The sequence below is a fragment of the Corvus brachyrhynchos genome, unplaced genomic scaffold (assembly GCF_000691975.1).
Source record: "Corvus brachyrhynchos isolate BGI_N302 unplaced genomic scaffold, ASM69197v1 scaffold245, whole genome shotgun sequence".
NCBI lineage: Eukaryota > Metazoa > Chordata > Aves > Passeriformes > Corvidae > Corvus > Corvus brachyrhynchos.
In genome coordinates this window covers 5,877,039-5,898,774 of record NW_008238988.1, presented here as the reverse complement: position 1 = coordinate 5,898,774, position 21,736 = coordinate 5,877,039, and the positions used below count along the sequence as shown (strand labels likewise).

The 21,736-nt window shown below is 43.9% G+C and overlaps 1 protein-coding gene across 2 annotated transcripts in view; it reads right to left on the bottom strand.

Annotated features, from left to right (window-relative positions):
• Nucleotides 1-21,736, bottom strand: part of MAP4K5 (mitogen-activated protein kinase kinase kinase kinase 5) — a 53,896-nt gene that overhangs the window by 30,533 nt on the left and 1,627 nt on the right. For both annotated transcript variants that reach the window (XM_017738883.1, XM_017738884.1), the window contains exon 2: nt 5,676-5,733. In XM_017738883.1, coding sequence (XP_017594372.1) covers nt 5,676-5,733 — 58 coding nt within the window. The remainder of the gene's footprint in view (nt 1-5,675; nt 5,734-21,736) is intronic.

The following is a 21,736-nucleotide window of genomic DNA, read 5'->3' as shown; positions in this document are numbered from 1 at the left end:
GGAATGAGCTTATTTTTAATGTCCCTTCCAACCCAAACCATTCCATGATTCTGTAACTCTGTGCAGAGCTGGAATGTACAGAAATCCTGCCACGTTCTCCTAGATGGAGAGCACGGGCATCCTGGATCCTACAGCCTGGGAAGGCTCTGATGGCTCTAGTGCCTATCACACAGCACTGTTGGATCTTTGGGCGTTCCTGATCCTGATGGTTTTTAGTCAAATTTATTCCTGCACATATTTTCCTGTGCTCCACTGCTTTGAGTGGTCCCATCCTGCAAGAAGACCCCAGGTCACTTGTCACAACTATCCCTGGGAAAAGTGGTGAATCCTTTTGCTGTCCAAAAGGTGATTCCTGGGGGAGAAATTCCTCATTTTCGTTTTAAATTGGTTCATTCTGCATCACTTCAGAGCTGCATCACGGGGCTGGTGCTGTGTGGGAGCAGAGGGAGGGACAGGAGGCCAGCAGGAGAGTAGTGATGGAACTCAGAGTCATCCCAGTGTCACCAGAGGGTGGGACAGAGGCACATTTGAAGAGGTGAGACCTTCAGGGTGCAGCCACCCTTGCTGCACTCCTGTCCACTCCCTCACAGGCCCCACCACGCTGATGGACATGGATATGAGACTCCCAAACCTCTCCAGGCAGCCTGACCTGGGATTTTTAATAATATAACGAAGATCTGGGATTTTTAACACTGTAGCTAACATTTGTCATTTAAAAGTGAGATGACATTTAACAAGAGGATTGGAGGGACACTTGTAAGGGACGCTGAAGGACAAAGAGCAGGGTCACACCATCGCAGCCTCTGTGGGGACCATTCCTCAAACATTTCTTATTTCAATACCCTGAGTTCCCAAACAAGGAGAGGAATCCCTATGGGAATGACAACTATTTGCCCCAGTCCACAAACTCCACAGCCAAGCAACAGCCACAGTCCCTCTCCAGCTCTCCTGGAGCCCCTTTAGGCCCTGCAAGGGGCTCGGAGCTCTCCCTGGAGCCTTCTCTTCTCCAGGTGAGCACCCCCAGCTCTCCCAGCCTCTCACACAGGTGAGGTCTGTGCTGACTTCCCAACATCTCTGTGCTCAACAGATCCCAATCACTCACTCCAAACCACTCTCCTGAACCTCAGGAAGGTTCAGGCTGTGCTGATGAAAGGGATGGCTTTCCCAAAATGATCTGTCATCCAGTTTCATCCGTATCTTGTATATAAGTCTTTTATATGCTGGTTTATCCAGACTGCTTTTCACAGGACTCATGGAAACCTGCAGTCTGACAGAAAGAATTTAAATTCCCCAAACTTGAAACTCAGAAACTTGATTCCAAGCAGGAAACAGCTCTTTTGGAACCAGTGATGTTTCCACCAGCAGATTTTCCTGCTGGGCATGGAGCTGCCAACTGCTAACCACCGATGGTCCTCATTATCTCTCTGCTGATACAAAATAATCCCGATGGTGATGTGCTGCCACGAGCTCCACAGCAGGGAGCACACCAGAGCTTGGAGCATGTGGTCCAACACCAGAACAATTTCCCTGTGGATTTTCTCTTCTGCCCTGCTTGGGGGGTCCTATTTATGAGCAGCCATGTCAACATGTTAATTGACAGTGTCCAGAAAAGCTGTGGCTGCCCCTGGATCTCTGGAAGTGTCCCTGGCCAGGTTGGACGGGGCTTGGAGCAACCTGGGACAGTGGGAGGTGGCCCTGCCCATGGCAGGGGGATGGAACAAGGTGACTTTTGAAGTCTCTTCCAGCCCAAACCATTCTGGGATTCTGGGATTCCTCTCTCTTAGCAGTTTTTTTCCCCTCTCTCCTTGCCTTACCTACTCACTGTTGTACATCTCAGTCTTTCATTTCCACTCTCCCTCTTCACTATTGCTATTTTTCTCCTAATTCACCCCAAGTGTCACACTCTGCATTACTTTCCAACTAAAATGTGTGACCTTCCAGCTTCTTCCCTACTTGTAGCACTTCCTTCTCTCACCACAACCCCTTCTGTTGACCTTCCACATCCCAGAAACCCTGTTTTAAGGGAAAACTTGCACTACCTGGATCCTGCTCTGTACCCACACATTTCTTAAGAAGAACAGTGGATTATAAATTCATTGTAAGGATGCAAAGTAAAATCTGACCCCATTTCAACAAGTTAAATACAATTAAAATGCTGGGCACTCTGGCTCTGAAGTCCACGCTGCCTCTGCTTTGCTCTGTGGCTGCTCCAAAGTGGGTTTGAGCAGCTTTGAGGCTGTGGCAGCACCACGTGGGACATGGAATGGAACACACAGGCCATGTCCAGGCTTTAATGGCTCTGGAACACTTGGAACCTCAGGCATTCGGCCTCAGACACGATCCCAAACCCAATCAGGCTGCACAGCACAAGGCAGGGAAGGTGTGTGTGTGGTAATGAGAAGTTATTTTCATATTTCTTCAACCCCAGGTGCTGCCAACAAGAGTTCGAGCCCAGCAGGCTTAGCTTGAATCAGCCTTGGGCTTAGTTTACATCAGCCTCAGGCTGGTTCTTCTCCATACTCATGTCATCTTTGGGGAATTTATTATAAGGAAAACAAGGCTGCCTTGCCTCAGTCCCCAAGGGCCCTGGACTGACAGTGCAGCTCTGCTGTGCTGCTCTCGTGGTCCAGAGGGACCAGACCCCCATCTGACCCTGACTCAGCCCCGTGGCCGTGCTCCTGTGTGGAAAATCACCTTCCTGAGCGGAACCATGGGATTCAACACACACCTCATGAACCAGACCTGGCTTGGAGTGCACTGAGCACAACACCACACACCTCTGGATGACTCTGCCTCCTACAGCTCCATGTCCAGTTTCAGATCCAACTTGAAATAGGTAACTGGCTATTTCTGGGATCTCAAATGGAAAATGCAATCATTGGACCAAAAAAAAAAAAAAAAAACAAACCAACAACCCTGGAGTGAGATTCTTCTTGTAAACTTGCAGAAGGTTCGGAGCACGACAGAGGGCATTATTTATCATGACAGCAGTATTTAAAACAGACACTGGCATATTAAAAAATATTTTTTATTATATTCTCCCAGGGAGAAAGTTCCGTGGCTGAAAACCCCACTGGCAAATAGTTCCCTCTTTGTATCGAGTCCCCTCTCGATTCATCTGCTAAACCCATAGAAGGAAGAGGCTTTAGAGTTTCAGACAGCTTTGGCTGCTATGCTGCTGAGTACAGTTGGATTAGTTTCAGAAATAGAATTGGCTCCCAAATTATTTGAAGCATTTGTACTCAGGGAATGCTGGGAAATGTCATTAGTGTGCCATAATACTTTTGCCTAATGCTCTCCAAAGTCTATGCCAAAAAAAAAAAAGGGAAGAACACTATTTTGACTCCAGCAGCACAGCTCAAGTGACTGTGGGAGCAGCCCTAGAGAACTGCCCCAAATTCAAATAAATTAGTGGCAGCACTCTTCGAAGCTGAGTTTGTTTCCTTTGTCTGAAGAAGAGACAAAGGTAAGAGCTGATGAAATAAATACAGATCCATGCTGGGATCTGTTTTAAGCTGGAGTCTTTTTGCCTACTCACTCACTACCTGCAGGAGATGAGGGAGGAACAGGAACAAACCAGGACTTACCCCTGCTATGCCAGCAATATCCTGAATCTCCTCAAATCCTGCCATTTTATTGTCTGCAGGTCCTTCAGCTTTCATTCAACACATTCCTCACCTCCTCTGGAGCACTCTCTGCTTCAAGAGTCTTTTGTCTTCTGTTCCCAATTCCCCTGTCTATGTATTAATCAAGTGTTGAGTTTGGAGCTCGTATTTTTCCATCTGCTGATTAATTCCCATGGATGAGACATCTCCTCCTCCTCCTCCTCCTCCTCTCCAGAAGATGCTGTATATAACTCACAAGCCTATTTCTCTGGTGACTAATTTAGAGAATTTATTATCATTTTTTTTCCAGCTGTGCCCTACAGTGTGACAGCAGCTTGTGCTGGTGTTTGGAGGGGGCTGCCCTTCCTAGGAAAACACCACAGGTAATTCCAACAGCTCCTGACCTGGTCCAGGAATTAGTAGTGCACTGCAAGTACAGCCCTAAAAAACTACTCAAAGCCCTTAAAATTAGTCAGAAAATTGGAGTGTGTAGCAGTCAATTGTTTAGTTCTTTTAAAATCTGGAATATTTTGAACATTCGGGCTAAAAAGGAATAAACAAGTAAATAATCCTCCTTCAAAACAAAACACCCAACAAGATCCCTGCCAAGAGGCTGTGGGTGTACATGCTATGGATGGAGATCAGGTTGACAACATTTAAAAGAAGACAGATCAAAAAAAACAAACCAAACCAACAAAACTAGAAGAAATTGCTTCCCTGTGGTGATCAGACCGATATAATTAAACATAAGACATGGTCATCAGTGCTAATTAAGATGGGGTTCTCAGACTTTGGCCCAGAGGCTTGCATTTATCACTGTAGTGCTTAAGCAGCACCACAGAAAGGAGGGATCGTGCTCCTCCCTCAGTTCTATCGACAAAGGATTCAGCCTCTGCTTCACTTCAGCTTTCAAAACAACTCTCCAAATTCAGAATAAAACCAGATATACTTCACTTGGGTCAGCTGCAGTGACACAATGCTGGAGGAAGCTTCTCAGTGAGGTAGCAGTGGGTTATTTTTGTCCTTTTTCTGTCACTAAAGCATTGCTCTGCCCCATCAGAGCCCTGCTGGGAAAACTGGTTTGCTCTCCACAGCCCCACTGCCCCAAATTCTGGCCACAGCGTTTCACACAGGGTTTGAGGGATTTCCACTGTGTTCCCACTGCCTAATTAGCCTTATCACTGCAATCCACGTAATAAACCCAGCCCTGCTCTGCCAAGGGCGGGTGAGCAGTCACAGTCACCCAAAGGCAGTGGTTTTCACTTCTCCCCCAAGTCTCCCCATGTTTTTCTACCTTCAGCCTTCAAACCCATCTCTTTTTCTGCACAGAACCAACCAGGAATAAAAATTAACCCTCCCCTCAGGCCCTTCAGCCCTGGATGGTCTTTAAGTTCTCTTCCAACTCAAATCATCCTGGGATTCTGTGACCCTTCCAGCATAAACCATTCTAGGATTTTATGATTTCCACCCGGGACACAATTTCAGATTTCAACTCTCTGTGAGGACTCAGATTGAACTTCAGCTCAGCAAATCTCCTGGGCAGCAAGGGAGATCTCCTGGGTCTCCTGCTTTTAGAAGGAGTGGCAGAAACTCCATGGGGAAGTGACAGTAGAAGCCATCCTCCTCCCTCAGCACAGGTTAGAGAAAAGATGACACATTCAAAAGCACAGGGCTCTGGTTTTCCCAGCGCACCTTTGGTGGGAATCAGCATCGCTGCCTGATCCCTTCCCCCTTTCAACTCTCACAGCCCACCAGCTCCTCACTGTCTCAGAGCTCCCAATTTACCATCTGTCCCTAACCTTCTCTTTGTACTAACAACACGTTGTGATTGCAACATCTCTTTATGCAGCAATTGATCAGGCAGATAAGAACAAACAAGGAAATAGCGAGCAGGACACAGCCAAAAGCAGTGGTACATCCTGCGGGGCTTCCTGTCATCTAACCACTGAAATTACAAAAAAAACCAACCCCAAACACGTCTTTTGTCTAGAACTTCACAGTGGGTGAAAATAAACACATGGAAAAAATGAAAATGCGATTCAAAAATACAGGAAAGAATGTAAAACTTACCAGGCTCTAACTTGATTATTTTTACAGCAGCCAGTTCTCCTGTATGAAGATTTCTAGCCTGAAACAAGAGAGTTAAAATACGTTTAATTATAATTCAAATGCACCTCACAGTCTTAAAGATTGTGCAAAAATACAATGTTGTCTGATATAAATACAATGCAAAGCTGAGACCAACGTGGGTGAGGATAATCTGGGTTTGGAATTAGCACAGCACCAGCCTGGCTGGAATTGTGAAGTGTTCCTGGCAGTTCTTTTCCAGACTTTAAAACATCAACCAGCAAATTGCAGAATTGCTGAGGGTGGAAAAGCCCTCCAGGGTCATCCAGCCTGTGACTGTCACCACCTTGTCACCCAGCCCAGAGCACTGAGAGCCACATCCAGTTTTTCCTTGGACACCTCCAGGGATGGGGACTCCACCACGTCCCTGGGCAGCCCCTGCCAATGCCTGATCACCCTTTCCAGGAAGAAATTCCTCTTGAGGTCCAACCTAAACCTAGAAATGAGAGTTCACACCTCTCAAACACCATTTTTAAGGGAAGTTTCTGCTACCCAAGGATGCATCAGGGGCTCACCCATCTCACAGTGCCCAACCTCAAGCGTGCCCCAAAAGTGGAACTGAGAGGGGCAAAGAGGCACTGCAGATGCACCAGGATGAGTCACAGCTCCCTGCAACAACTTCACTCTGGAAACAAACTCCTTCCAGCAGACCTTGGTCCCCACAATCCTCAGGAAGAAGAAGCAGCAGCTCCAATTAAGCCTTTTCAGAACAGTCCTCTCTGGATATGCTCCAAACTTCACACTGGGAATTCAGTGCTGGAAGAAAACATTGCAGGAACCTCAGATACAGCAAGTTTTAAGAGGGGATTCCATTAACACTTTTTAGTGACCTAAATCACTCAGACACCATCACCAGAGCTAAACTGTTATTTTGGACATACAGCCTGATTTAATTAGGCACTGTGGCGTTCCCCTTTTGTTGAGCATCCAGGAGTTACAGGAATCCAAACCCAATTGTTTCATTTTTAGCCTAACAAACCTGCAGAATCTTCTGAACAGCTGAAATCTGGTGAAGAGGTGGATTACAGAAAATGGAGGGAAAACTGGGTTAAGCTAAATCAATTTGGACTTAAGATAAGGATGTAGAGGAAATTTGGCCCTGTGAAGGGAGTCATTGCAGAACATTCTTCTCTTGTGCATGGGCAAGAAGTTGTCTTAGAAACAGAGAAATTAAGAACCTGAAGGATTAACCCCTCAGTTTTATCAAAACTTATCAAGCTTATCAAACAGGGAAAGGCTTTCCAGCCAGGAAAAAAACCAAACCAAACCCAATGATCAGCCCTTCAAAGTCCTCCAGTGCTAAGACATGAGATGGGTGTCAAAACACAGGCCAAGGACACAAATATGACTCAACTTGATCTCAAACAGAACCTGAACAACCCTACAAAGGACCCAAACATCTGCAAACCACAAAGGAAACATTCACCACTTCTGAAAGCACCTTCCTACCGAGGTGTTCTTAGACCACAGCAAAATCCTTGGTGTCCTTCAACACCCAGAAGGAGCAGGCAGGATCCCAGTGGGATGAAGGACTGGGACTGCTCTGGTCCTGTTACAGGAGTGATGGGAAACAGGGATGTTCCCAGCAGGGACACACACTCTGCCTCAGTGAAGCCAGGGATGCTCCACTATGCACACTTTTATCCACGAGCAGCTCAGCTGTGCAGATAAAGTCGCCTGCACCGTTTCCAGAATATCAGCTTCACTTCTGGAGTACTAAAAGGATCGTATTCCTTACAAATATTCCTTTTCCATACAAGCAGTAACTGCCACTGTCATGCTGAAGCCTGAAGGAATGGATGGAGTCTGCCAAAGGTCTGCTTGGCTGGGAACTGAAGGTTCAGGCTGGGGATCACTGCGATTCCTGGCTCTCAGCTCTCACACACGACACAATCCCAACTAAATCGTGTCCTGCTGCTTTCCAGTAACACCATAAAGCTCTTATATAGAAATCTATAGCTTGGACATGGACTATTTTGGGTTTCAATCACCAAACTTTGCCTGCTGGAACAGAAAAGTTCCCACTGGGTTGATATTTATGACCTAAACACATCAAGTTGTCTGAGCCACTGTGTTTTCTGGTCCCACAGCTTTAATCTTCCACCAGACACATTCCTGAGTTGATGACACCCAGACCACACGTGATCATTAACTCCTGTCATTGCCAGAACCAAAGGCAAAATCCCAAGTATTCCCTGACCCTCAAAAGCCTGGTGTGGATGTTCACAGATAAGGAATGGTTTTAGATCTCCAGTCTAGACATTGGCATTTCGAGCACACAGCAAATCACCCAAAATGCTTCCCTAGAGACGTCACCCACCCACAAATGTCACCCCGGAAGCTTTTGTTCCCTCCTCTTGGGTTGCAGCAGCTTTGCACAGGTACACAGAGCTCCACCTTCCCCTTTCCCACCTGTCAGCTGAACACTCCATCGATAATGAATTACTGCTCTCATTAAAAATGCAAGAAGGCGAGGGCTAAAAACTGGTTCTCCGTGTACACACCTAGATACGAAAACTGTCAGATCAGGATTCCTCAGATCACTTTGGGATGTGTTAGTTAAATAAATCCTCATTTCCCACGAGTGACTGCAGTTTGAATCGTTCTGGTTGTTTTTAAAAAGAACTGTGCAGTTATCAAGGAAGTCACAGACAGGAAGGCACCACATCAACGTCACTGGGTTTTTGAATCAAACCTGAAATTTGACTAGAAATGGTATTTGACAAAAATCTAAGTACCTGATGTGAAAAATTAGTTAATGATCTATCAGTCTGTCTTATTCACATACTTCTGCACTGCAGAGGGGGAACTACAGGCGAAGAAATTACAGTTCTTCTACTCATGTTATTTACATTTGCCAAGCCCAACAGCAAAATATCTGCCTCCTCCTCATCCCTTGAAATTTCCTCAGTATTTCAAGTCTCAATTTAAAATTAGCTAAAAGCAGCCAGAGGCCAGGGGAGCCAAGCAATCCAGACCTGTTCAGTACCTCATGAGCTATTACTGACAAAGGAAATCATCATTTATACACATTTATCACATAAAGATAACATATATATAAAGAACTTAGATGATCTCTTCTGCAATCTGATATTTCAGTTTTAAGGAAGATAAAATTTGTTAGATGTCTTATTGTCTTTAATTCTTCTGGCCTTGATCCATTTGATATGTAAGGAAGTCTCCTAAGAATTCATTTGACTCTAAAGGCTGAAAGACTCCATGCTGGTGTCCACATCTCCATCAACAACGTGGCCCAGTTCCACATGACAGAAGTAGATCCCAAATTCCCAGGACATTTGCTGTAAGACTTTCTCCAAGAGGAAGACAGAGCTTTTGCCCTTTATTAATATTGATCCTAATTTTATTTAATGACACTCAAACCTGAAAATCATGTTCCCTATAGAATGGAAACTAAAACGACAGGATTTTGGCAGAAGGATTGCAAAGCTCCAACGTGACCCACACAAGAATGGGATCAGAACAAGGATATATTTGAATGAGGTGAACCACAGCCAAATTTTATTTCGCTCAATGTCATTTACAGAGTGTATTTCTTGAGAAAGAAGAGTTTGGCAGCAGCCTTTTGGTCACCTCTTCAGCTGTCCCACAGCCTGACAGAGGATGAGTGACAGCATCCCACTGAGCACAGCTCTTCCAGAGTATTTTAGCAGCTGAATACTAACACTGCAGAACATCACATGGAATCTGTGTTCAAAATAAAACAAAACACAAATACTCATCCTCTGGGGCTTTTTTTTAATATCCCCTTGAGTTGCTGTAGTGACCGTGCACACCCACCCCACTAATGTGACAGCACTGTTAGTAGGACTATTTTGGGGGAGTTGGGAGAGTTTTGTAGTATTACACACAAAAAATCATTGGGTTTTCCTATTAAGACTTGACTTTCTTCCCAAACAGCTGCTGTGGGACAATGGAATCCGAGGTGAGACCTGTGGCAATCCCTGTGTGTGACGCTTCCCACCGCACACCCAACACCACACCTGAGAAAAAACACTCTGGGTAGGACATTTTCTGTAGCCAATGACCAGAAATAACACAGAAAACTGGTTTCAGAACCAGTTATGCACTCTGCACTTGTATTTTATTTGTTTTCAAGAGTGCAAGCCAAACAGTTCCAGCCCAGGGGGTCCATGGTACTGAGCCACGTGAGATGGTCAAAAATGGGGGAATCTTGGACATTTGAATCTGTGCTCAGTGTCCTTTTCCAGCCACTTTCTCCTAACGACAGAGGAAGAGAAAGGGAAGATTCATGCAGCAATATCCCTCTCACAGGCTCCAAATTAGTATTTTCAACTTCCATGGTGAAATCCTCTCCTCTCCCCAACGTCACTGTCTCATCTTCAGCCCTGGATCAACAGCCCCATTCAGCACAGGAGCTGTTTGTTGGAGCGTGTCTTCATTTAATTGAATCATAATTGCAGCTCCTGTGGCAGCCCTCCCATCCCTCCCCAGCTTATTCAGCCCTTGCCAAGCTTCACTCACCAGTGGCCACGACATTCTGCTGTCTCAAGTGCTGCCTGCTTGTCCCCAGTTACTGAATATCCCTTCAAAAGGTACCTGACCTCCTGCCCTGTGACTGAAACAGAAGCTCCTCTGCTTTCCAGTTTCTGACCTCTTACACTTTATAACTCTTAACCTGCTCTGTGTGGTTCAGAAACTCCCATTAGGCTGCGTTTTTCTTTCCACATCTCACAGCACCATCAGACAGACCCTTGAATTCACCTTTCTACAACTCTGAATTCACATCTACCACTGTTAAGAGCTCTCACTCAACTGAAGTGACCACAAGAAATGGTTCTCACCTGGGCTGCCCTAAAACCATGAAAACAGGGAATTCTTGGTGGATGGTGATCTGATGGACTGTAACAGAATTTGAATTATGGCTTAATGCAGAATTGAAAATAAATGTTCCTAGTGTTTATTATATTTAACGACACAATTTTGCTTACTCTTGTGATTTACCTAAATTTAACAGATTTTAAAAACGCTTTATAACTAGAGCTGGAAAACTATCAGGCAGATGAAACAAGTATCAGCAATATATTCTTAATGACTGGAAAGGAGATGTTTGTTCTTCTCAAAAGCCACCTCCTTGCCAAGTCAGTTTAACACCGCAACCACAGAGCTGAGGATTCCTAAAATGTCAGTTAAACCCAGAAAACTACTCAGAAATTAACAGCAACAGGAGTTAATCTTCACTGTGTGAGCCTGAAGTTGCCATCCTACACAGGAGGACACCGCAGTGCTGTACATTAGGAAAACATTTTGTAAAAGAAGCCAAACTCTCCGAAACTAAAAAAATCCTTAGAAATCTGCAGGTTAAGCCAAGCAGAGAGGACAGAGCCAAGCCAGACCTGCTCAGAGCAGATCCATACCTTGGTGTCAGGATGGTGTCAAGGGGAAGAATCACTATGCAGGCCCCAGTGTGGCTGCAGAGCTCCTCTGCCCAGCTCCCACTACTGCTTTCCAGTTTTGGAGTGAGTAGAGAGAGTGTTGGTTCCTCTCCCAGGACCAGCACACCCTAAAGCATCCTCAGAAGACTCCTAGCAATGGCACACAATCCATGGATTCTACCTCCTAGATGGTGCCTGGACCAAACCCACCCAGGTGCAGTTCTTGGTTTGGGGGGGTTCTATCCCTCTTTTGTGTAAGACAAAATAAGCAAAACCAAGCCAAAATTCCCCACAGCCCCATCCCAAGAAAACCTAGACAGAGTATGAGACTGGGTAAGACCCTCCTGCCTGGTGCTGAGAGCGTCTCTGTAACAAATGCTGAAGGTCTGGGGATGGATTAAAAATGTAAGAGGAACAAAGGAGGAAAGCTTAAAAAAAACCCCGAAAGAAGTAGGACAACTCTGGCAAATGTTAATGCCAAACTTACTGGATAGGCTGATTTGTGCCAGAAATCAGAAACAACTGTCACAGAATCTCAAAATCCCAGAATGGTTTGGGATGGAAGGGACCTCTAAAGATTGATCAGTTCCATCCCCTGCCATGGGCAGGGACACCTTCCACTGCCCCAGGCTGCTCCAAGCCCCAATGTCCAACCTGGCCTTGGGCACTTCCAGGATCCAGGAGCAGCCACAGCTTCTCTGGGCACCCTGTGCCAGGGCCTGCCCACCCTTCCAGCCAGGAATTCCTTCCCAATATCCCATCCATCCCTACCCTCTGGCAGTGGGAGCCATTTCCCCTTGTCCTGTCATTCTAGGCCTTTGCCCAAAGTCTCTCTCCGTATTTTTTGGCTCCTTCAGGCACTGGAAGGCCACAATTAGGTCATCCCAGAGCCTTCCCTTCTCCAGGTTGAACAATCCCAAATCTCTCAGCCTTTCCTCATGGAGTGGTGCTCCAGCTGTCCCTCCCCCTGGGACACTCCACTCCTCACTGGAGGTTTGCTCACATCTGTGGCAGATGTCTGGCTACTCTCTGCTGCTGGAAAAAGTCACCTGAACACCATTCCTAATTTTCAGGGCTGTGTGGCTTTTAGGAAGCAGAAAAGACCCCGAGGTAATTGTTCCCCCTGCAGTCTTCCAGCTGGGTTTTTGGAAATGGAGAGCAGTACCAGGCTCCTTTATAGTGGAAGGCACAGAGGCTTTCAGAAACTATTTCCCAAACAGAGACTTTATAGATTCAAGACACTAAAAGACAATCATCTCTTACAACCAGCAGTCATTACTTTTTGGGATAAACCCAAAATGAAGATTTACATGCTAATTTTAGTTTATTCTGTAGTGGCATCAGAGCCATCACGTTGGATCTCTGAGCTGAATATTGTACAAGGACAAATATTGATTTTGTTGGTGATCTCCAGATGGAGACTGCCAGTTCTCATCCCTCAGAACATGCAGCAGCACAAGGCAGGATGAAAAATTCCCAGCTGTCACTCCTTATTTCCACATTTACAGCACTTCCAGCTTCCCCTGTCAAAAGGACAGAACCCAGAATATGCAGAAGACCCAGGATTTAAATAAATTCCACATTAAAACCTGAATCCCAGATCCAGACTGGCACTCCTGATCACAGCTATAATGCAAATAAGGCTTAAATGTATTTACTCTTGCTGGCAATTGGTGAAATTCAGATAGTTTATCTCTGTCAGAGAATATTGGGAGCAGGAGAACCTACCTTTCACTCAGAGACTTCTGACACTTTCTTACTCAAGGCCACTTAACTCAAGCAATAAGGGATTAACAGCTCATTAATGATGCGAGGCCAACTCCCTTCATTCTCCAGAAAACCAGACTGAGGATTTCTATCAGCAAAGGGATTTTGCAGGTCTCAGTAGCCACTAAAACATTTAATTCTCGTCCCTGGTGATAATTATTGAAGGACAAAGAAGTGTGGCAATAAAGATAACAATAACGAAGCAAAGATCAATGCACATCCTAACATTTATTTAGGGGGAAAAAATAACAGAAGAAGTCAGCTATGTGCTTCCAAGCAGAGGTTGGTTATTCTCCTCTGAAATTTTCTTGGCAGACCATCTTTTACAAAATACTTGGCATCATCCTTGTAAAACTGGAAAGCTAAAGCTAGAAACAGACCCTGACCACAGAAATACTGTTTAGCAACTAATGCAGCACAAAAGATACAAACAAATACCACATGAGAAAAAAAAATAAATTAAAAAAGGCCCCAATTTTGACTCAGCTGGAGCAAAAACCAAAGCAGAAAAGAACCTTTTCAAGTCACAACTGTGTGCATTACAGTGGTTTGAAAAGCTACTCGAAATAGCTTGCTTTCCTGGGGAATAATAAACATTTTTGAACATAAGATCATGAAAATCAAAGAATGCCCATGGAGCTGCTGATATACTTAAAAATGAACAGATGCTCAACAGCTTTACAGGCCAGGATATAAAATAGGGAAAAGAAAAGAGAGAGAAAAAAAGAAAATATACCTTCAAATACATTAAACTATGAACCGAGATGGATTTTAGAAGGGTTTATTCACCAGAAGATAGGGAGAATGAATGTAAAATAATTTTATTGTATTCCTATGTTGAATGCATAGACCATGACAGAAAAAAAACCCCTCACAGTATTATGGAGTACAAACCCAAGTAACATTAAGAGATTATGTATTTCATCAGCTGCGGGGGAATTTATTTATTCCTTAGAGATGAAAGAACTAAGAGATGTGACAAACAAAATATTTGAAAGAAAATATCTATGTGTCTTCTTTTCACTGACCAAAAAAAAAAAAAAAAAAAAAAAAAAAAAAAAAAAAAAAAAAAAATCTGGTTTTCCAGGCAGAGAAAAAACAAATTTCTGAAGGAAAAGGCAATGGACTGATTTTTTATAATTAAAAACTAAGGAATTTAAGACCAGCATTTACTTCTTTACCAAAGAAAAAGGTATTTTTTACTGCTTTGTAAGCTAACACGGTGAGATGTGTCTCTTCAGAAAGGCAAAACTGAGGAGCCACCACTGGCATTTTAAAGGGAAAAAAATGGAATTTTGAGATTGCAAGTGTTATATGAAACCCTGCAAACCAAAGGCAAAAATCTGTATCAACTCCTTTTCCTTATCACAATTTACCTGATAGACTCTAGAGAGATTCAGGTGGAAAATGTAGATTTAAGGAGAAAAATCTACCTCCAACAAAGCTGCTCAGTAATCACCTCCTTAAAATTTCAGCTCCTCAGAGGTGAACTCACAATTACAAAATTAAAAGGAACAAGCCATAAATTTGCTTTGATGAAGAAAACAGGTCAGTGTTTTGCTCTTTATTGTTGTTATTGTTAAATAAAACAGTGACCAGAACAGAAAGAATGAATAAAGAAGTTGTATAATTGAAGAAGTTAAAGGGAAATTAGCTAAAAATAGAAGCTGGAAGATTCTTTTTCTGCTCTACAATTAAGCTTTGGTTTGCATCTGGACTGCATCAATTGTCACCTTCTTGGGGTGGGAGATGGGTAAGATTTGATGCTTCTTTCTGATACCAGGACAGCTGTTTCTACTAAAATAAACCCCAGCATTCATTTACAGTCTTCATTTTATGGTGATAAAACAACGACCAGCAATATTTCTAATTCAGGAGAAAATTCAAAATCAGAACCTGGAATTCTGTTGGAATAAACAGAAATGACATTTCAGTAGGTTTTTTAGTGAGGAAAAATCGAAGTTCTAAATGTGCTGGTACATGAAAAAGGTTACAGATAAAACAGGTTTTGCACTTCTGCTGATGAAGTAAAGAGGAAATATGCTGCCATTTCATTACAGAGGATAACTGAAAATCGTGCAAGTTATCTCATCCTCTCACACTTTATTTTTAGCCAGAACAGAGGAAAAAAACTGGTCTGATTTTTTTTATTATTGTTTCTTAATTTTAACTGATTAACTCATGTAAATGATGCCACCTGAAAACAAGACTTTGTCAAGATGTCACTTGAAAATAAGAATCTTTTTTCTACAATTTCACCTACAGTGATTGAGCTCCAGTTTCACTTCAGTCCCCTGATTTCAAGCACTTGGCCAGTGACTTCCTCACTTTACTTTGAAAGATGAACCAAAACCGTGCTCTCAAGTAATATATCTTATTACATAATTAGAATATTCTGGTAAATTTGGCCTGATGATTTAAGTGGAATTTTAAAAGAAGTATTTTTAAATTTTAACACACTTGAGAACATTTTCCATCTTGCCTCATTCCTCTTGTCTATTTATACTCTAGTTTCTTGATCCTGTTTCTATAGGGTTTTTAATTCACCTTTGCTTGATCCCTGGGGAGGGCCCATCCCTCCATCCCAGGCCGGACACTCGGCTCTCCCACTGCTCCCATCTCCAACGAACATAATGCTCTCCCTCCAGCAGCTGTGTGCATTTTCCATGGACCAGCCTTCCCCAGCCAGACACCACTAAGGAATGTGCTTGAGAGAGCCAGAGGAAACCGTGGTAGAGACTCTGTGCAGCCTGGCTGCTTCCCTGTTCCCAAAACTATCCCTCGGCTCCGCTCGAGGAAGCACAATAAAGCACGCAGGGAAAGTTCCTTCTAAAATCATGGAATGGTTTGGGTTGGAAGGGACCTTGAACACCACCTCGTTCCACCCCACTGCTGTGAGCAGGGACACTTCCACTACAAGGTTGCTCCAAGCTCCGTCCAACCTGGCCTTGAACACTTCCAGGGATGGGGAATTTCATATAATGCTTTCATGGAGCAGAGCCACAGCCTGTCCTCCTCCTCCATCCCTGCTGGAGCTGCCTCGAGCCAGCACAGTCAAGACATCCCAATGCAGGATTTACACAAACCTCAACACCCACGGAATGAGAAAAAGGAAAAATCCACATTCATGTGCCCTGAACAGGCAGCTGCTTGATGGATCATGAAACCAAAAAATCAAGATCTCCTTATCCATCCTCAGGAATCCCTTTGTCCTGTTTGATACTGTGAGCCACATTTAAAAACAAGACTCTCAGGACAGGAATTGTTTGGCAAAGTTTAGAAGGCTCTGTGTTAATCCAGAAGTTATTCCTGCCTCTTCATAATTAACCAAGAATCAGAGGATCAGAGCTCAACCAGTACTTTAAATTTAATCACACACATGCCTGAGAAAACGAAATGGTTTCATCAGAAACTGCTCATCTGGGGACTCTCTGGGGTCTCGGCTGTGAATATCTACAAGGGACACATCAAATACTCTCCCTTTACTCACTGTAGACCAAATGCTTCCAAATTTCAGCTGCTGTTGTTTCCCAAGGCCTCATAAATAAAACACAAATACCTGAAGCTCTTCCATCACTGAGAGCAATGAGCACCCATCAGGCACTGCTTCCTGTCAAATCTTAATTCTTTTAGTTTTATCAAAAGAAAATACACCCATAGAAGATGGTATGGCACCCCCTTTTACTCTTTCTACCTACCATGTTTGCATCTCTGTGCCTCTACAAGAGACTTTACCACATATCTTCCCACAGGATTAATGACTAAATCCCCCAAATATCTTTGGGAGCCTGATGTTTATAACTCAACTCTGATCTTGCGTTGTCTGTACGTCAAACAGCAAGTTAAGGCAAACATAACTCAATTCTTTATTGTTTCAACAGCAATGATCAGCAAAGAATCACACACGGAGCTGAGAACAGGACAAAAATACAGCTTTTTGGGGTGGACCATCCCCTCAACTGTGAGAAGAAGTTATGCCTTTAATGCTGCACAAGACAAAGCTACTTAAAAAGATCCCCTTAGGAATGATTTCTTATCAATAAGATAACAGAGTCCCTCTGCAATAACCTCTTCACTCTGAAGAGAAGCAGCACTTGCCTTTCTGTAATGTCTCAAAATTCACATTTCAAACCCCCTACAAATCCAGCTTTTTCACACTGAGCTGAAAAATATGGTTCATTCAGTTTTCTTTTTTCAGACATTCTTTCTCCAGCCAAATCTTCCTCATCTCTGTGAAAACATGAACCTCCCAGACACTATATTCATGCAGAAGACACAAAAATACACTTGGGGGAGGAGTAATTCCAACGTGCCAAGATATCAAATCTGGCATTAAAGATGCCATTTTGAAGGATCAATAATGCAGCAGTTTTGGACACCAGGACTGGGATGTTCTGAGGGTATCCCTGACTACATTTGTGTGATCTTTTTACTATCTTTAGAAGAACAGAAGTCAGTAGAAATACACAGAGCAACACATAGGATAAGGGACTAGGTGAAAGTACTGGAAGAGGACAATCCTGGAAGCAATTCTGTTGCTCATCCTCTCATGTGCTCTTTCACTCAAGCTCCTGAGATACAGTCAAGCTGCAGCTTCTCCACACAGTGTTTTCCATCCATCATGGAAAAAGGTAAGCTTTGGCTGAGGAGGACCCTGCTGACAATATCCACTGTGCTGGATGAAATGAATCACGCCAACACTTGGGTGAAAGAATTCAGAAAGCTGAAGAGCAGAACAGAAACCTCTATGTGCCAAACTCACAATTTTTTGTCCACCTAGAAAGGAAGAGTTTATCCAGCCCCCATATGTGATTTTTTTATTGGAAATCCAGAACGGATTTGGGACCAGCATAACTCCCAAAATCAAAGGCTGCTGTGTCCACCAAACCTTGCTGAGTGCTCTTACTGCTAAGAATCCTTCAGAAACTGGGAAAGAATTCTTCTCTGGAAATTTAAAATCCAAAAACCTAATGAAATGGCAAAGTGTGAGGAAGTCACAGAATCCCGTAATGGTTTGGGTTGGAAGGGAATTTAACACCCAACTCATTCCATTCCCTGCCATGGGTAGGGACACCTTCCACTATCCCAGGTGGCTCCAAGCCCCAATGTCCAACCTGACCTTGGACACTTCCAGGGATCCAGGGGCAGCCACAGCTTCTCTGGGCACCCTGTGCCAGGGCCTCACCACCCTCCCAGCCAAGAATTTAATCCCAATATCCCATCTAACCCTGACCTCTGTCAGTGTGAAGCCATTCCCCTTCATCTTATCACTCCATGTCCTTGTGAAAAGCCTTGGCAATCTCAACCACAAGGCATTGAGATTGCCTTGAGCTGAAGAACAACTTCATGAATATGGAGATGTACCTGTTTTGCATCACTCTGAACTGGAAACACTTTGGGCTGATGCTGCCTCTCCTCTTCACTCCCAGCTCTAAGCAAGCAGCAGGTGCCAAACACAGCTAAAGGTAGCAGGGAAGGTTGTTTTTCCAGCTGGAATGAGGACGGACAGTTGCTGGTGTCAGCGGAACGCGCTGCCAAACTCCGTCACGGCCTTGCTGACAGGAAGAGCTGCTCCCTCTGACAGGGATGATCTGTGAGCTTCTACCACGCACCTCTCTGACAGAACTGGGGCTCAGCCACTCATCCCAGAAATCCTGGATGCTTTCCAAGTTATCCTAATGTTGGCAGTGAAAATGACCGTTGCATCTTCTGGAGAGAAAGGAAGCAGATCCTGGCAGGCAAATGTTCTGATCTTTGATCTGTTCTTCCCTCTCAGGTCTCTGTTGTTGAGGGGTGGGTGGTGTGTGACTTGCACTGTTTGCTTCCTCTTAATGAATATCTCACATTGAGAAGAAATTAGACCTTACTTTAAAGATTTTGGAGACTGCCTGCTCCTCAAAGTAAGAGACAGGGAGAAATAACCATAGGGGAAACACTACTCCCACCATGTAACTTCCCATTAACAGAAACCACAGAATTCCAGAATGGTTTGGGTTGGAAGGGACATTAAAGATCATCCAGTTCTGTCCCTGCCACCTTCCACTAGACCAGGTTGCTCCAAGCCCCAATGTCCAACCTGGCCTTGGACACTTCCAGGGATCCAGGGGCAGCCACAGCTTCTCTGGGAAACCTGTGCCAGGGCCTGCCCACCCTCACAGCCAGGAATTCTTTCCATATATCTAACCTAAATTTCCCTTCTTTCACTTTGAGCCCATTACTCCTTGTCCTGTCACTACAGTTCCTGGTAAAGAGAAACATGAGTGACAGGATGTAATATTTAATGCCAAGCAGCTTGGAACATTCCACATCAAAAACCAAATCCTTAATAAAAAAAGCTGTTACAAACATTACAAATGGAAATGCAAAGGTTTCACCTTCCACTCCTGAATATCCTCACAGAGGGTGTCAACAAGCTACTGTGCATCTTAGCTCTCAAAAGAGAAATCCTACTGACTGCATCCTAAAACAAAAGTGTGCCATTTCCCAGAAGAGGAACTCCACAGCAATAAGAAAAAGCTCAAGAGCACTGGTTTGATGTCATTCCAAACACCCTTCACATGGAAAAAAGAGCACACGGAGTTCAGGCATGGCTATAGCAAACACTGCTGACCAGAAGGCTTTGATCTGCAGAGGAAGAGTGGAATCCCCCAACATGACAGATGTTTTATGGTCATTTATATGTGGAAGCAACCTATATTCACCAGGGACAGAAGTGCTGAGTCAGGGATGGCCAAACCCAATTGGTCTGCAGCTGCCAAAACATATTTGTATAAAGTTGGGAATATGTGATTAAAAGCTGTCACAGCCATAACTCTTCTCTGGTATCAAAAAAGCCCTTTAATCCTCTGTTCTTAACCTGTTGACTTAAGCAGTAAAACACTTTAACTGATAAACTTTCATTATCTGAGAGATTAGAATGACATTGAGAATTATTTTCTAAGCATCGAATACAGGTTCTCAACAGCCTTTGGCTGCACCAGGAATTATAATCCAGAGCTCTGAGAACAAGGCAGTGACCACACAAGCAGGGTTGAAGCCTGATTCAAACTGGACAGAGTCACACTTTCATGGCAACCTTAAAAAAAAAAAAAAAACACAAAGAAAGTAAAACAAATCTTTTTGTTGTTTAAATTGAATTTGAGCAGAGTCTGTGTGTGCCACAATCCAATTTCACTGCTCACTATTTTCCAGCAGCAATCAGTGGCAAAACACTGGAGGTTTCTTCTAAGTTAATGCCTTTATTTGGTGAAGGAGATTAAAAAATAATGATAATAATCTCAAGAGAAGAGAGACTGAGCAGGTGACTCCAGAAAGAATGAAATTTTCATGATATTCAATAAAAATGCCTCTCTTGTTTACAGGCAGTTTCTGCCATTAATTTGGTACATTCCTTGTCCCTTGTGCTTACTTTTAAAGAAAGCCACTGTGGCACTGCTCACAATCCTGCTTGGAAAACCCCAAACAAGCCAGCTTTAGAATTGCTGCACAAGGTCATGTTTGATCATCGGGGAGGACAGACATCCCGCTATTCATCCCGCGGGAGCGGCCGGCCCAGTGCTGGGCCCGGCACATCCATGGCCTTCCAGCTCAGCTGCCAAACAACAGCATTCAACAAGGATGAATTTACATCCATTTACATCAACCACCCTTTTGTTCCCCTCTACAGAACCAAGGATCAGTTAAAACTCTGTTTGGGGCACTTGGAATGGAAAACACAAAAAGCCAAGCCCTGTGAATGGTTAGGATGGGAAGGGACCTTAAAGCTCATCCCATTCCACCCCGCTGCCATGCACAGGGACACCTCCGCTAGCCCAGGTTGCTCCAAGACCCCTCCAACCTGGCCGTGGACACTTGAACATTTCCCCATAATCTCCCCACCAAACTTATTCAGAGCCATTAAGAAATACTCCAATAAAAAAATCCACACAGGAAATTTCAGGAAGGACGAGCAGCAGCAAATTATCCCCCAAATACAACTCTTGTTTTCCAAAGTCCCTTGAGGACACCAAGATCCTCAACTACACACAACTAAATGACTGGGTGTTCTGATGCAACCAAATTCCACAAGTTAAGCAAAACAGGCCAGTCTTACGCTATTCCAAGTACCTCCAGAAAATACCACGGACTGCAGAAACGCGTGCTTATACAGCTGATGGCATGACCTTGTTATCAAACCAGCCTCAAACAAATCAGGACTACAAAGCCCTACTGAAAAGCTGCAGGTTCACTCACAGGTCATGCTGGTGTGAAAACCCATCCTGGGAAACATCTAACCACACTGAGAATTTACCTGGGATGGGATCTGACCAGCCACTTCCTCGTGCTGGAGGTTAAAATCCATTTACAGTCTCCAGCAGCTTTTTAAAATTTTCTGCTCCAAGACTCCAGTCAAATGGTGTTTCTCCAGTAACCACACACACACAACATCTATTTCAGTAGCAGGAAACAGAAGCAATTCAGAGTGCAAACAGAACAAATTTATGTCATTTTTAAACACTGCTTCGAGATGTTCATTTTTATAACCACAGTGGGAAGACCTTTCCAGGAAAGCCAGAGTAGATTTGTGAGAGAGTAGGGACAAAAAAAGACTGGTTTTTAATCAGCATATTATTAAGTTCCAGTTCTCATCTTTGTTATTATTACAGCCTCTTTCACAAGTCAGTAATTCAAGATACCTTGGTGCAATGCTGTAAGGGATAAATTATTCCAATGGATCAGAACTGGTTTGATATTAATATCCTCTATTAAAAAGAAAAAAGCTTTCCCACCACAGATGAGACAACTAACAAGTTAGGATTGTAATGGAAATTACTTCCAAGACTG